At 41.3% G+C, this 15,206-nt stretch overlaps 1 protein-coding gene across 1 annotated transcript in view; it reads left to right on the forward strand.

The window, feature by feature from the left end:
* CDCA2 (cell division cycle associated 2) overlaps window positions 1–15,206 on the forward strand; it is a 46,976-nt gene that overhangs the window by 14,536 nt on the left and 17,234 nt on the right. The window contains exons 5-12 of the mRNA XM_054578799.1: window positions 658–845; window positions 2,036–2,120; window positions 5,816–6,027; window positions 7,690–7,774; window positions 8,192–8,436; window positions 12,550–12,628; window positions 13,347–13,435; window positions 14,384–14,521. Coding sequence (XP_054434774.1) covers window positions 658–845; window positions 2,036–2,120; window positions 5,816–6,027; window positions 7,690–7,774; window positions 8,192–8,436; window positions 12,550–12,628; window positions 13,347–13,435; window positions 14,384–14,521 — 1,121 coding nt within the window. The remainder of the gene's footprint in view (window positions 1–657; window positions 846–2,035; window positions 2,121–5,815; window positions 6,028–7,689; window positions 7,775–8,191; window positions 8,437–12,549; window positions 12,629–13,346; window positions 13,436–14,383; window positions 14,522–15,206) is intronic.

The following is a 15,206-nucleotide window of genomic DNA, read 5'->3' on the forward strand; positions in this document are numbered from 1 at the left end:
TAGACAAACCGTGGTCTCTCTGTAATCATCATAATCACCGCTCTAGTGCTCTGCGCCCTAAGTGAGGATCCGGGTGACCTTGTTTTGGGTTCTGGAACCGTGGCCCGGTCCATTCCTGCGCCTCCGCGCGTGCAGTGCGCGGCCCCTCGAGACTGCCTGTTCGTGCCCGACCCCCGCTGATGGGCTCATTTGTATTTGCAGCTTGTAACCGATCTACTTTCCAGTATTTACCTGGGTTTTAAAATATTTTACCAACATGATTATTATAACTCTGCAAGGAGTAAAATTCTTTTGAGCAGCTAAAAAGCTTGGTTGGTCACATTGTGGCTGTGCTTTTCACAAAATGGTACGCGGTCAAAGCAGGACCAGCATTAGAGCATAACCATACCCTTGGAAATGTCCAAAAGGGTAAGTGTCAATGTAGATTTAAAAACAATGAGATACTGTATCACCAAGGCAAATGTATTTTAGCATCTTTCCTCATTTTAAAGTCTGAAAAAACTTAGCTCTAATTAAATTTGTATGACCTTTTTAGTAGTCATGTTCTCCTGCCTTTTTTGAATTAAAAATTGTACTACATTTGATGATACACAGATTGTAAAATGACACTAAAAAACCAAAGCGCTCGTGCCCGTGGTTTTGTTTTTGTGTGCACAGCCAGCAAGGAACGTCTCGGCGAGCGCCCGCAGCCGGCGGCCCCGGCGCAGGGGCCCGGGCGCCCGCGGCGACCTTCGCAGAGCAGCCGGGAGGGCAGCCTCGCTACGGCCGCCGCCGCTCGGCAGCCCTTCGCGGTCGCCACCCCTCCCCCGGCGGGGGCCGACGCTTCTCTCGCAGACCTTGCTGAGGTAATTCCCTTCCTGGGAGCCCGGGACGACGAAGCTTTCGTTTCCTGGCCCGGCGGTTTTAAGCCTGGCGCCGCACACGCGTGCGTGTGTGTGTTACCTACTTGTTCATTGGTGATGTTAGTTGTCCGATTGGTTGTTAGGGTTTTGATTAAAAGCTTTTTGGAAAAGGCTCTGTGGAAAGAAGCAGCCGTGTGGTCCCTGCTTGCAGGGCGGTGGTGGAGAGGTGAGGGCCCGCGGAAGCTGCTGCGGGAGGAGGGCGCCTGCCGCCTGCCACCTGCCGCCGGGGGCTCGGGGCGGGCTCCGGGGCGGGCGCAGTGTGGCTCGCCTCCCGGCGCTGCCGGGGCTTTTGTTGCTCATGCCTCTCCCACGCTTGTCAAGACAAGGAAAGACCACCGAGGATTAAATGATGCTGTTGCCTGACCTTGACCCTCACGCAGATGTGAACAAGGAGCTAGTTCTCTCCGGAGCCTTCCCGCTTCATACCGTTGGTTTGGGTTTGGCACAGCACGTTCCCGTTTCTTCCGGTGAAAAGAGACACCTGACGCTGTTGAGTGGAGACCCTTTTTTTCTGTGCCCTCCCCGGCGCATTGATTGAGCACGTGTCCTAATGATTTTATCTGGACTGGTATAAATGTTTGATGGTCAATTAAAGATTCTTCAGGGACCAGTAGGTTCATTTTTGTCTCAGAGTCACTTCTAATCTGACAGAACCAATCATAATTGTTTCTTAACAGAACTTTGATTGTTTGGACGTGCACCATGATTGAGAAATGGCTTCCACATTGATATGGGTGTGCTTTCTATCCGAGCCATTCGTGGTTTTCCTGTCCTTGCTATTGATATCTTTTCTTGTTTGATTAGTAATTACCTAACGCTTTCTGTTTGGAGAATTTCCTCTTTAATGATTGCACTTAGCGTAGTTTCTGGACTTCAGACGATAAGGCAACACATTTTTGTTGCCTTATCGTTTGAACTAAATATTGTTTGCTAGGATATTTAGGACGCAGTTAGAGTGAATATTTTTTAGTTAAATTCCCCTGTACTTTTGAGACTTTTCGCCTCATTGATTGACTGGTTTAACATTAGATTTCTAGGGAATCTGTAATGCTCACTCAGATCTTTATAAAGATACTAGTAATCCTGTAATTAATAAGATTTAATACTTTTTTATTCTAAACTTCCCTCCCAAGAAATCTTCTGGACCTGGTTTAACACAGTCTGGGTGTTTAGTTGAAGAGTCTCGTCCTCCCTCAGAGTTCACAGAGGCTTCGACTGGTAAGTATTTAATTGTTCACACGTGCCAGTGCACCCATTGAAACATTTGTTCAGTAGTTATTTATGGTTGGTGTACCTTGATGCTAACATTTGGAAAACTAAAACAGTTCCCTACATTTGAGGAGCTCTTGGTCTAATAAAAATGTTTCAGAATTCTGTTTATGTGAGAGATGGCATTGTCTTCTTCGAATAAGTGAAATATTTTTAAGCTGATAAAATGTATTATAAAGAATAGGGTCACTGAACATATTAACAGGTATATTTTATTAGAGAAAACACTACAGATGATTTTTTTTTTTTTTTTTTGGTTTTAAGGTGTGTGAAAAGGGACTGGCATTCAAAATTTATTTAGACTTTTCCAAAACCAGTATGCTGGTATTGAATGAAAGTTACCAATATAGTGTTAGGCTTACTTTCAACTTACCTGTCTCTCTTAAAGGAAACGTCTTTTTTTTTTTTTTTTTTAAATCCACTTGATATTCCCTGCCTTTTAACTGGAATGTTTGTTTCATTAACCTTTCAAGTTGTTATTGATATCGTTTGATTTACTCTACTATTTTATCACATGTTTCTGTTTGTTCTTTTAATCTTTTTTCTTTGTTTCCTTCTTCATGTCTCTTTTAGCTTTATTTGAACTTTTTTTTATTTTAGAAATCTATTTTCTCATTACCTTTTAAACTGTACTTCCTTGCATCTTTTTATTTTTTATTTTTAATTTTAGTCTAGGGATTGTGACATAACATCCTTATCTTTTCATAGCCTCTGTGGAGTTACAATAATATACAACTTCTCTCTACCCACGCTTGTCTTTTATGGTCCTTTGCATTATCAATGTCATCTCTGTTACATTTATATTTATTAAACCCCACAAGATTGTTTTTCCTTTAAGCAGTGGTGTGTATTTGTGGGTAGATAGTCTTTTGTAGTTAGCCATCTAGACATAATTTATGGTACTCTTCATTCCTTCCTGGAAATATAACTTTCCTTCTGAAATTATTTCCCTTCAACCTGAAGAAGAACTTCTTGCAGCATTTTTTTATAGCGCACATCCACTCTGACTTACTCACTTCAGTCTTATGACAGATGGATGAGGCACAATGCTGGATTGTGAGCTTGTTGCCTCGGTGAACTAAGATGCTTTTGCCTTCAGCATTTCTTCCAAATGGTCTGCCTTTGCTCTCGTAGGACTTTGTCTTAGAAGGGTCATATTCTTTGATCGTAGTTAGATGTATACAGTGTGGTCAGAAAAAACTGTCATCAGACCAAACACCTTCCTATACAACCTGCCTTAAGTGGGACCATCACAACAAGAGCCAACATATCCCATTTTGCACCTCACTGGGCCCTAAGCACAAATACTATATAAGACAGAGAAAGATAAATCTACTGTAGATGTGGGGCCTTGATTGAAAGAACCTACTGCTGACTTTAGTGTTTTAAACTGGTTTAGTGTTTAAAATGTAGTACCTGTGCGGTTTGGTACCCCAGAGATCATCATATTTCAGATAGTACAGTTTTAGGAAGAGTGAAAAGATCTTGTAAAGTCAGGTAGCATACGCTTTGTTGAGGGAGCGCTGGGAGGGGAGTGAGCCCGCATGATGCCTCCATGAGCTCCCTGGTCCTCTCCACTTTGTCCCTTTTACCCATCTGCCTGGGAGTCCAGCCTGGTGACTCCCTCTGCCTCATGGGCATCAGCGGGCAAGCTGGCCTCTGCTTCCTGGGAGGGTCAGTTCCTTCACTGGGCACCTGGACACCACTCTCTTGTGGTTTCCCCTACTTCACGGGCCTTTTCTTTGCGTATTTTCCTGGTTCCTCCTCTTCCATTCCAACCTTGAAAACATTTGAATGCCCTGGGTTGATGCTCATTTGTTTGTTTGTTTTTCTCTCTAAACTCACTCCTTAGGTGATTGCAGCCATTCTTAACAGTAAAGAGGACCTGCGTGCTGCTGATCTATGTGTGTGTCTTTGACCTCTTCCCAGCACTCTAACCTAAGCGCCTGCCTGCCTTTCCTCATCTCCCTGTGGATGTCTGACACTCTCGGACTTAACACACTCAGCAGGTCCTGAGGATTGTTCCTGCCCCGACTCTGCTTATCTCGATTTTCTTCTTCCCAGGAAATGAGACCACCAGTTGCTTATACCAAAAACCATGCAGTTATCTAGACACCTCCCTTTTTCAAGTTCAACTTCCAGCCCCATGAACAGATGCTGTTTGGCCTTCAGCATAGTGCGAATGTCTGATCTCCTCTGTCCTCCTAACTGCCATCAGTGTGGGTCAGGCTACCGTCTTCTCTAGCCTGGAAGTCTTAAGTGATTTCCCTGTTTCTACTATCATTCTGTCCTTTTCTTAGTCTTCTGCACAGTAGCCAAGGTGCTCCTTTTAAAATGTAAGCCACACTATGTCATTCCCTTCTTAAAATCTTTCACTGGTTTCCCAGCCTACTTAGAGTAAGATCCAACACTGTTTCTGCTAGACCTTCCCGGACCCAGGCCTTAGATTCTCTCCAAGCTTATTTCTCTGCTCTTCTTCCCTGTTTCCCAGTCACGCTGGCCTTGCCCCTCCCTGGCACAGGCCCGCCACATTCCTCTCTCAGGCCTCTGCTCTTGGCTTGGTGTGTATAGTGTGTCTCCCAGGTTGTGTGCATGGTCACTTTCTCACTTTACTCAGATGCCTGCCCAGAAAGCTGCCCCCGAACACCCCAAAATAGCAGTGCCCTCCCCCCCTCACTGTACCCTGTCCCCACATCTCAGCATTATTTTCCTTGATGGCAGGTATCACTACTTGTTATATATATAGTTCCTTAACTTTTTATTTTGACTATAAGATTCACAGTTGTAAGAAATAATCTATACTCTTGTCCCATTTCCCCCAGTGGCACATCTTACATAGCTGTAATACAGTGTCACACTCAGAATACAGTGTCACACCAGGAAAATGACACTGATCCAATTCACTGGGTTTTTTTTTCCCAGACTGCACCAGTTTTACATGCACCCATTTGTGTGCAGGCGCAGTTCCATGTAATTATATCCTATGAGGACTCGTGACCCCACTGCAGCCAGTAGCAGAACAGTTAATTAATCTCAGGGATCCCTCGGGGGGGCTTTGTATGTTTTGTTCATCATTGTCTCTGGAGTGCCAGTCACATCAGAAATGCATAATACATGCTTGTTAAATGGTGATCATAAGGCCGTGCTTGCGTGAGAGAATTTGTGGGGGCAGAGGTTTGCTTAGTTTGGGGGCACATGCAGTATGTTAGTTTTTTTTTATTTTATAATCTTTGTCCTCAGCATTCTATCCTCTCCTTCCCAGCACCTTTACAAGCAATGAAATTGGTTATTGTTCACTGTGAGCTCAGATGAGCTTTATGGTGCAAGTCACAGGCGTCATGAGCAGAGGCAGACGAGCAGCTATTAGCTGATTCACGGATACCTGCTTAGACTTCCATAGGTGCCAGAACCCGTGATCACCTCCACCCTCAGTGGGTAGGTTGGAATTAAACGCTGTAGCCAGTGCCACTTCCCTGTCTCCTCTTTATGTTTCCAAATGAAAGCCCAGGTAACATTCCCTGAGCAGGATATGTTAGGGTTGAGTTGCTTGGTGCGTGTTGTTCCCTTTACATATGTGTATTTTTGGTGTAGAGCAGGCTGGCTCAGGTGTCTTCGCCTCTCACGTTTACGTGGTTACTTTGAAGGAACCAAGGCTGCTGACCGTGCAGAGGGCAAAGGGTCGAGAGAGGCTGGTGTTTCCCTTGATAAATTCTCAGAAGTGAGCACTGGTCCGGCTCCCGAAGTCAGGCCCCTAGTCACTCCGCTGTGCAGGAGGGGCGTTCCGGCCTCCGGGACCTCTGTCCTCCGTTCTGTGCTGAAGAAGCCCTCCGGGAAGCTGTATGTGGAAAGCCTGCAGGTATGTGTAGGGCTTGATTTCTTCAAGCAAACGGCACGCAAATTCATTCTTAGAGCAGTACCTCTGAAATGTTAAATGCCATGCCGATTTAAAAGGAAATGTCTCACTGTTTTTTCCCCTCCTTTTCTCACAACACTGCAGTTTGTTTTTGTTCTTGTTTTAAAAAGCAAAGTATGGAATGTAGTGTATAGAATTTAATATAGGTGGCCTGTGTTTTATAAGCGTTTCATAGTTCTTAACATGTGAGTCTGTACAGTTATTTGGCTCAGGGATGCGTCTTTCACTGGTAGGTACCTTCCTCCAAGCTTGGTCAGTGCGAGGGAAGAGGAGGCGTGTGGGAACCAGCTGGCCTTCCCTGAGTACTTCCTGTGGACTTCTGGCACGTATCATGTACGTGCAGCCGTCAGCCCCAAGAATGGTGTCGGCCCCATTTCACATACACTTAGGCTGGAGGCAGTTAAGTGAACCCCCCAGACAAACCCGATGTTAAAGTCCATGGTGGACTGTAGATGCTGTGGGAAGCTAAGGGGCCGGGCTCTGGAGTAAGTGCCTGGTTTCACATCCCCACTCTGAGGCATACAAGCTGGGCAAAGCACTTAACATTTTTGTACCCTGGTTTTTTACCTATAAAAGGATGTTAGTAACTACCTTACAGGGAAATTTGAGCACTAAGTGGGATAATAATGTGATATCAGCACCAGTGGCTGGCAAATGAGAAAGTACATTTTTTTTCCTACCTGTAGGCATTTTAATATCTGGCTAGGCCTACAGATCTGTTTCTAAAGCTAAAATGAACTAGGCTACCTTCTCTCTATATGGATAGATGTTCAGTCATCATAAGTCTAAAAATTAACATGAACTTTGTTTTATAAGTTCACTTAATTCACAAATATTGATTGGGGCATTTTCCTGGTGAGGAAAATGAAGCCGACTCAGGAGATAGTTGGTCTGGGAGGTTTGCTTGGGGCAAGGCTATCTCGTAGCAATGGCTCCGCCCTTGGGATGGGTGGGCTGGAGGGAAGGAGGAGCCCCAGGGAGCAGGCTGGTTGGGGCCGGGGGAGGTTGGACAAGCAGGTGGCCCGGCCCCGGCCCCGGCCTCCTGTTCTGCGCCAGTGGCCCTGTATGTAGACTTGCCCTGTCTTGTGCTTTAGATTCGCACTGTCCCACCCTCACCAATGCGCCTGCCGTCATTGTCCTTCTGGAGATCATAGAGGGACGTGCTGCCCTCGTTCCTTGTTTCTAATGCAAGAATACACTAACGTAGACAGGAGATTCATACACTTATAAAAGGTGTGGTTCTGTGTTTAAAAGACAGAACACCCTATTATACCATTTACCTACTTGTTCTTTGCTTGTTTTAGTGTAACCCTTATCAGTTTCCTTAATTTTGCTTGACAGATCAAAAATGAGGGAATGAATTTAGCCCACGTTATGGATTTCTCTGCTTGGATTTTGGCTTAAAATACTATTTATTAAAGTTATGTTTAGGGAACCTAGTTTTCCTTTGTGGCTAATATGGTGTTTTAGCCAGAACAATGATGAAAGTAATCTCCAGTATTATAGTCTCTGCGCGTGGCAGGAAAGAATTCAGAGTTGCCATTTTTTGGTGACTGTGTGTGTATGTTCATACATGCGAGATCCACTGATGTTCATTTTGCACAGGAGCACTGCGACAACCTCTGTGATCCTGGGGCTCAGCCCAGCCTCATCTCGCACCCTGCAAACTGTGGTGAAGAACAAAATGCAGGTAAGAAATGGGTATTTATTTTGAAGCCTAAGGATTTTATGGTCTTGTTATAAAAAAAGAATCTGATACAGCATATGGTATTTTCAGTGACCTGCTAATGGCTTGGTGACAATTGGGGGAGTAGGACTCTCTTCGGGGGGTCTCAGAATTGGTCTGTCCATTTTACCCATCCATTTTTACTTGATGGTGAACTTGATATTCCAATTTTGTAAACTTCTGAGCTACTCATGCAAAGTTCACTTTAAGATCTATTACTGTATTTTAATTAGAAATACTGCTTTTTCATTTTGAATTTTTTCTACAGATTTTTACACAAATAATATTGGGATCTAATCATTTTAAAAGATTCTAGAATATGCCTTTTAAGTAAGAAATTGAGCTTAATTTTTTTAATACATTCCTATTTATCAACTATAGAAGGTCAAGAAAACTACAAGGTACCGGCCTTTGTAAATATGAGGAAGAGGAAGAGGGTGACGTTCGGTGAGGACCTGAGCCCTGAAGTGTTCGATGAGTCTCTGCCAGCCAACACCCCGCTGCGGAAAGGAGGGACACCTGTCCGTAGGGAGGACTTCAGTAGGATCAGTCCTGTGCTGCTTGAGCAGTCACCAGTCTCTGAGCAGCTGCCTCAACCAAATTTCGATGACAGGGGGGAAGATCTTGTAAGTGTGAAAAATGTGGAACAAAGTTGTGTATATTTTAATCAGACCTCACTTATTTTGCATGAGCAGTAATTATGCTTTGAAATTGTGAAATGGACTAAATGATGTGTCATGGTATATATAATTCAACGCATTCTTCTAGGTAGGTTGTTACTGTTTTCTCCTATTAAAAACAACATGAGCGTTAAACTGTGACACATCGTGAACTGTGAGATGTACAATAGTCCCCCCATTATCTGCAGTTGCAGTTACCGAGGGACAGCTGCGGTCTGAAAGTATTACATGGAAGACTCTGAAGGCAAACAGTGCATAGATTTTAAATTGCATGCCGTTCGGCAGTACCTCCTTCCTCTCCTCACGAAGCCTTCTGTCAGCTCACATGGTCACAGGAAAGGGGGGAGTATAGGACAGTAAGATATTTTGAGAGAAACCACATTTACATACCTTTTATTACTGTGTCTTACTATAATTGTTCTATTTTATTGTTTGATATTGTTAATCTCTTACTGTGCCTAATTTATAAGTTAAACTTTTAATGCACTACCTGTGCAGTTTGGTATTGTCCATGGTTTCAGGCATTTGGTGGGGCAGGGTAGAGGCGGGTGGGGGTCTTTGACCTTCTCCTCCTGTGGACGAGAGGGACTACACTCAGATTGTAGAGGTGTTAAAATGTGGAAGAGCAATGGACTTAGAACTGATACACTGTAAGTATAAACTGGTTTTTCCCTAAGGTGAATTTTTACAGGTGGAATTACTGGATTAAAGAGTATGAACTTTTTGATGAATATTGCTAAATTTCCTCCAGAAAGTATGTACAAATTTGAACTCACTGCAATATAAATGGTTTTATTTTTATCATACCTTTGTAAATCCTGGGTATTAACCATACTTATTTAAAACAGCTTAATAGGAGAAAAAGATGACTTGAAAATTTTTAGTTACTAGTGAAATTTGGACTTTTTCACATGTTTATAGGCCATTTGAATTTCTTATCTTGAGAACTGCCTATTAATCTTCCTCACCTATTTTTATGTTGAGACCATCATTCATTCTCTCTCTTGCTATTACACTTTGAAATAGAATATTTTGCTTTTGGCTAGGGTGGAGTAAGAGGGACCTAATTGTACTCTTATGAGAAACAAGAAAAAAACTAGAGAAAGTATGTGAAGCCGTGGTTCTCAGACACTCAGCCTCAGGCTGCACAGTGTGGTGACCCCTCAGAGGAGAGTAACCAGTGAGGGGAGCCTGCGAGAGTCCTCACCCACCACTCGGGCCCCCAAAAGGCAAGGCTCCAGAGAGGGTTTGTCTCAGTGCAGCTCGGCAGTCTGGTGAGCTGGGACGGTGGAGTTGGGGTCTGGGAAAGCAGAGGAGGCTGGCGGACACAGGGCAAAGTACCGGGGAGGAGAGCGCTACACAGAGAGCTCTGGAGGTCTGCACAGGGTCCCACTTAAGTCCCTTCTGCTGGGTGCTGGTCAACACGCCTGTGTGTGAACTGCCCGAGGCCAGGAGAGAGCTACCAAAATGGAGCAGAGGGAACAATGCCTGGTGCTCCCGCCCATTGGGCAGGAACAGTGTTCTAACCTCGTGACTCGGGGGTGTTGGCTACTCAAGGGAGTGTTGCTTTATCAGTGGAGCAGACACCAAAAGTCTAGTGATACTTCATGTGAGCTATGAAAGGACCCAGCTTGTATTCAACCACTTGACGGCATTGAATAACAGCTCAAGAATCACATAACAAAACTGCAGTACAAAGCAACTTTAGATTCAGAATCTCTGACATTGATTAAACATTAGTAGATGTGTAAGAAAAGATGCCCCATAATGAAGAAAGAAGAATTGTGAACTTGAAGATGTAACGATTGAAATTATTCTCAGGGAAACAGAAAAAGAAATTAAACAAGGAGTAGACAATGGGCGAGCTTGGACAACTTCAGGTAGCATAATACGCATTTAATTAGAGACCCCAGAGGAGAGGAGAGACCCGAAGGAACAGAAAAAAATGTTCAAAAAGTAATGGCTTAACAATTTCCCAATGTTACAAAATTATAATCCCATAGATTCTAAAGTTCAACAAGTTTGCAACGTGAAACATGAAGAAAAGTACACTAAGACACATCATTGCTTAAAATCACTGATAAATGGCCTAAAATAGCTAGGAAAAACAGACACATGACATAAAGATTATGAACAAACTGAACACTGCAGCAACGGCTTGTAGTGGTGTACTCGGGGGAAAAAATCCTGTCAACCTAGAATTTTATATCCAGTGAAACTTCTCTTTCATCAAAACAAAGGTGAATTAAAGGCTTTTTGAGACATATGAAAGCTGGAAGAGTTCATTGCTATAGCAGATTAGCACTGGAAGAAATGTTAAAGGAAGTCAAAACTTCCTCAAAACTTTAGTCAAAAGGAAAGTGGTTCCAGATGGAAATCTGCAGGTAACATAGGAACGAAGAACACTGTAAGTGCTAAGCATGTGGGCAAATATAACAGACTCTTCCCTCTTGTTAATCTCCAAAAAAAGATAATCATTCAAAATAAGAGTAACAGCAACATGTTATTTGGTTTATAACCCATGTAAATAAAATATACAATAAAAATAACATGGCATAAAGGCTGGGAGGGGTTCTTAGGCTATACACAAAGCTGTGTAAGTTAAAGATGAATATTATAAACCACTTTACAAGGATAGCACCAATCTGTGGGATGCAGCTGAAGCAGTATTTCCAGGGAAATTTTTTTAAATTAAGGCCTGACTTCAAAATAGATGTTTCACATTAATCTCAGCTTCCACTTTAAGAAACTTGATAAAGAAAAGTTAAAGCAAAGTAAGCAGAGGAAAGGAAGTAATAAAGATAAATGTTTGGAATAGAAAATAAAAAAATAGAGAAAATTACTGAAATTAAAAGGTGGTGCTTTAAAGAAATAATGTTAGTAAACTTCTAATCAGACTATTCAGGAAAAAAGGAAACTACACAAATTACTAGTAAGGAATGTGAGAGGAAGCTATATGCTAACACAGTAAAAGGATAATAAGAATATTATGAACAACCTTATGCCAATAATTTGAACAACTTAGACAAGCTAGACACATTTCTTGAAAGACACAAACTACCTAATTTCACTCAAGAAGAAATAAGTTACCTCATTAGCTCTATTTCAACTAAAGAAATTTAAGTTGTAGTTAAACCTTACCAAAAGCCCTGCATGTCCAAGTCATTTTATTAATGAATTCTACCAAACATTTTAGGACAATATAATACTAATTCTGCATGCACTCTCCCAAAGAAATTGAGGTGGAAATAACTTCCCAGTTATTAATGTTAGCATTATGAACCATCGTAATCAGACATTATAAGAAAACTACAGTCCAGTATCCTCATGAACATAAGAATATATAAAAAGAATATATCATGAGCAAATAAAATTTAACCCAGAGATGCGAAGATGGCTTACTATTTCAAAAAATTTGTATAATTCACCATTTTAACAGACAAGGACTGAAAAACCTTATGTTCACCTCAGCAGATGTAGAAGCATTTGACAATATCCAGGACTCATTTCTGATAAAAAAAAAAGTCGGAGCAAACTAGTGAAAAAAGAAATTTTTTTTCGACCTAACAAATTTTATCTATGAAAAGTCACAGTTACCATCATCATGGCAATTATGTGAGAAAGAAAAGATTTGGCATCTCTGTGTATTTTGCCACTTTACCCTGAAGTTCCCCTGAATAATTTGTAATGTTAGGTTGTCTTTATTAATGGGTTGTCTTACTTTTATAGGAGTTAGGACATGGGATTTTAAATAAACCAAAAAGTACATAGTGGATCATTATGGCTACTTTCACTTCAAGTTTTTGTTTGTTTTGGTGAATTGTAGTTAGTAAACATGGCTTCATTCAGGATGATTTGTAAATATTATAAAATTTATTTTTATATCCAATATCTTTTGTTTTGCTTCGACTTTTTCTTTTTCAACCTTTTATTAAGCTTTCCCATTTTTATGCTTATTGCAGTTTTACCTACAAAAATCCATATTTTCTTTGGAACACATTATTTACATGTCCACTGAATTTAAGGATGTCTAATTTCTACTTTTTTTTCTTTGTTTAGGAAAACATAGAACCTCTTCAGGTATCATTTGCTGTTGTGAGCCCTCTTAGTAAGTCTTCAGTCTCTGAGACTCTTTCAGGTAGTAATTTCTGTTTCTTTTATAGTGTCATTTGCAATATCTGTGTGTATGAAACTTAATTTCCTTTTTTCAAAAAATGCTTTATCGTTACTCTGTTATAGTTGTCCCAGTTTTTCCTCCTTTGCCCCCCTCCACCCAGCCCGTATTTTAAAAGCCCTTAATTCTTTTTAAAATTTTATTACAACAATGCACACATGGTTTAATAAACCAAATAGTATAGAAAAGCTTACAAGAAGTCTCCTTTCCATTCATTTCCATCTCAGGTCCTGCACTTCATATCACCCACATTTAACTTCCGTAGATGGCAGCTCCTTTTCCCAGTTAGCAATAAAGTTTTCCTGAGCTTTGTAAAATAAAGTATTTCCATGATCATCTTAATGCCCTTTATTGCAATTTCACTGTACAAAGTGTAGCTTGGACTGCATGGGCATGAGTGAGAATATGGGTGTTTATTATGTGATTTAATCTGTTATCTTAGCAAGATAACATGTTATGCAGTCTCCATGGAAAGTGGCAAAAGTTTCTGGTGTTCAGTAAACTTAAAGTTGTAATATTTTTGAATCTTAAGCTGTATTCCTTGTGGTAATTAATTATGCTTAGATGTGATAAGGTAGTAAGAGCAAAGGTGGGTATTCAGAAGAGTTTGCGGTGAATGTGAAAGACGGCAGATTGTACAGCTCTTTGTTAGCCACCCTGATTTTGCTCTCGTGCTCCTCAGGCACTGATACCTTTAGCTCTGCAAATAACCATGAGAAAATACCTTCCTGTAAAGATGGTAGAAAAACGCGGGCCTCTAACAGAAGAAGCGTAAGTGTTTGCATTGGGCACGATGTATTTAAATCTTACCGTAGATCTCTTCGTTTTTCATACTCAGATGATTATGGCTAAAATCTTGGCTTGGACAGTGTTATTAAGAGCTAATACCTTATCCTACCTATCATGTAACCCAGGGTAATGGCGTTTTCCTGCTTTGTTTTTTTTTAATTTTGTTAGAAGAAAAAGCCAGTAATATAAGAAGCTTTCAAGTTTGTCTGAATGTGGAAAAATAATCAGAAAAGCTTGTTTGATATCTGTGTCATATTATGAATTTTGTTGAGGTACAAAGTGGGGAAGAGTAGCATGTAATTAGCACAGTCAGAAAGTGGCATAAATATGATCTTTTTGAAAACTATACTTTGTGGTTGTTTTTTAACATAGGATTTTGGCTATTTTCAGTATGAACCTAATTTTCATTGAAGGCATATGTTTTGCTATTTTATTAAATTTGATAAAATTGGATTTTTGTCTATAGCATTATAGTGCAGAAACTTAAGCATACTATCACAAGGTTTTTAGCTGATATTGTTGGATGGTAAACCCAGAATTCAAACTCAGGTAACCTAATAGTTCATGATTTTTTTTTTCCTATCGCTCAACAGCATATAGTTGCTAATGTTTAGATGCTCAGTAAATATTTTGATGAATGAATAAGTCAACCAATTTTTAAGTTAGGGTTTTTTTCTTTCTCAAAATAACTGGGCAGAGTGCATATATGCCTCTGGGTCCATGCTTTGATAGACCAGAAATTAGTAATTACTATTTCTCCCATTTGAGGTTAAGTTGGTTAAAGTATATCTAATGGAATTTGTAGATGTAGAGGAAATGGGATGTAATAATGGTAGAAACAACATGGGAAAGAAAATAAATGTGAAAGAACATAAATTAAAGTGTAACTGCTTGCATTTATGGTATTCCTACTTTAAATTTTCTTTATAGCAATTGATCACTTTTGCAGAAGAGAACATTTGCAGCTTACTTAATACAGAAACTCAGCCGTGCAAAGAGAAGAAAATTAAGAGGAGGAAATCTCAAGAAAGCAAGCGCCCAGACAGAGTACCTCCTAAAAAGAATCCGGTGAGTGTGTATCTAAAGATGTATATTACAGAGAAGTGGTGCATTTCTTTGTTTTATGGTTAGGGAAACATGGAAACCATTTTTTTTTTCATTAACATTAGACCAAGAGTATTAAAATCATCTTATCATAGAACAGAAAGGGCCATAAGAGATTATATACTCAATTGGTAATAACCCGAGGGCTCTTTTTGCATCTTCTCTTGTTGTGTTAGGTGCATCCAGCACAGTGAATCATCAGCACTCAAATGTCAGATCAGCTCTCCATGAATCTGACCGCACCCTGTCTGGGAAGCCCTCCATTTCTCAGGCGGGGACAAGCGCGCCTCTGCCAGTCGGCCCCTCGTTTGGCCTTGCTCTGCCAGTGGCTGCGTCTCTTCCCCGAGCTTAAGAAAGGATTTAGAAACCCCTGCCTGCTCAGTGTATCAAGGCCCATCCCAGTTCTGGTGACTCCGTCTCTTTATGGGTGACCAACCTGAGTGCCTTCACCCTGTTACTGGCCCCCTTCCCTGGACCCTCTTCTGTGAAACCCTACAGCTTGTTAGCACCCAAGCCCTTCCCACTTTTATTGCTGTGCCTTTGTGCACCCCACCCTCTGAGCCCAGCCTTCCACCCATCAGCACTCGCACTCCCTCCCTCACGTCCCCCTGCTAGGCCTAATAACCTTTTGGCCCCCGTGTTTACTCTC

The sequence above is a fragment of the Pteronotus mesoamericanus genome, unplaced genomic scaffold, assembly GCF_021234165.1.
Source record: "Pteronotus mesoamericanus isolate MK-2021 breed Mesoamerican mustached bat unplaced genomic scaffold, CSHL_Meso_final contig_502, whole genome shotgun sequence".
NCBI lineage: Eukaryota > Metazoa > Chordata > Mammalia > Chiroptera > Mormoopidae > Pteronotus > Pteronotus mesoamericanus.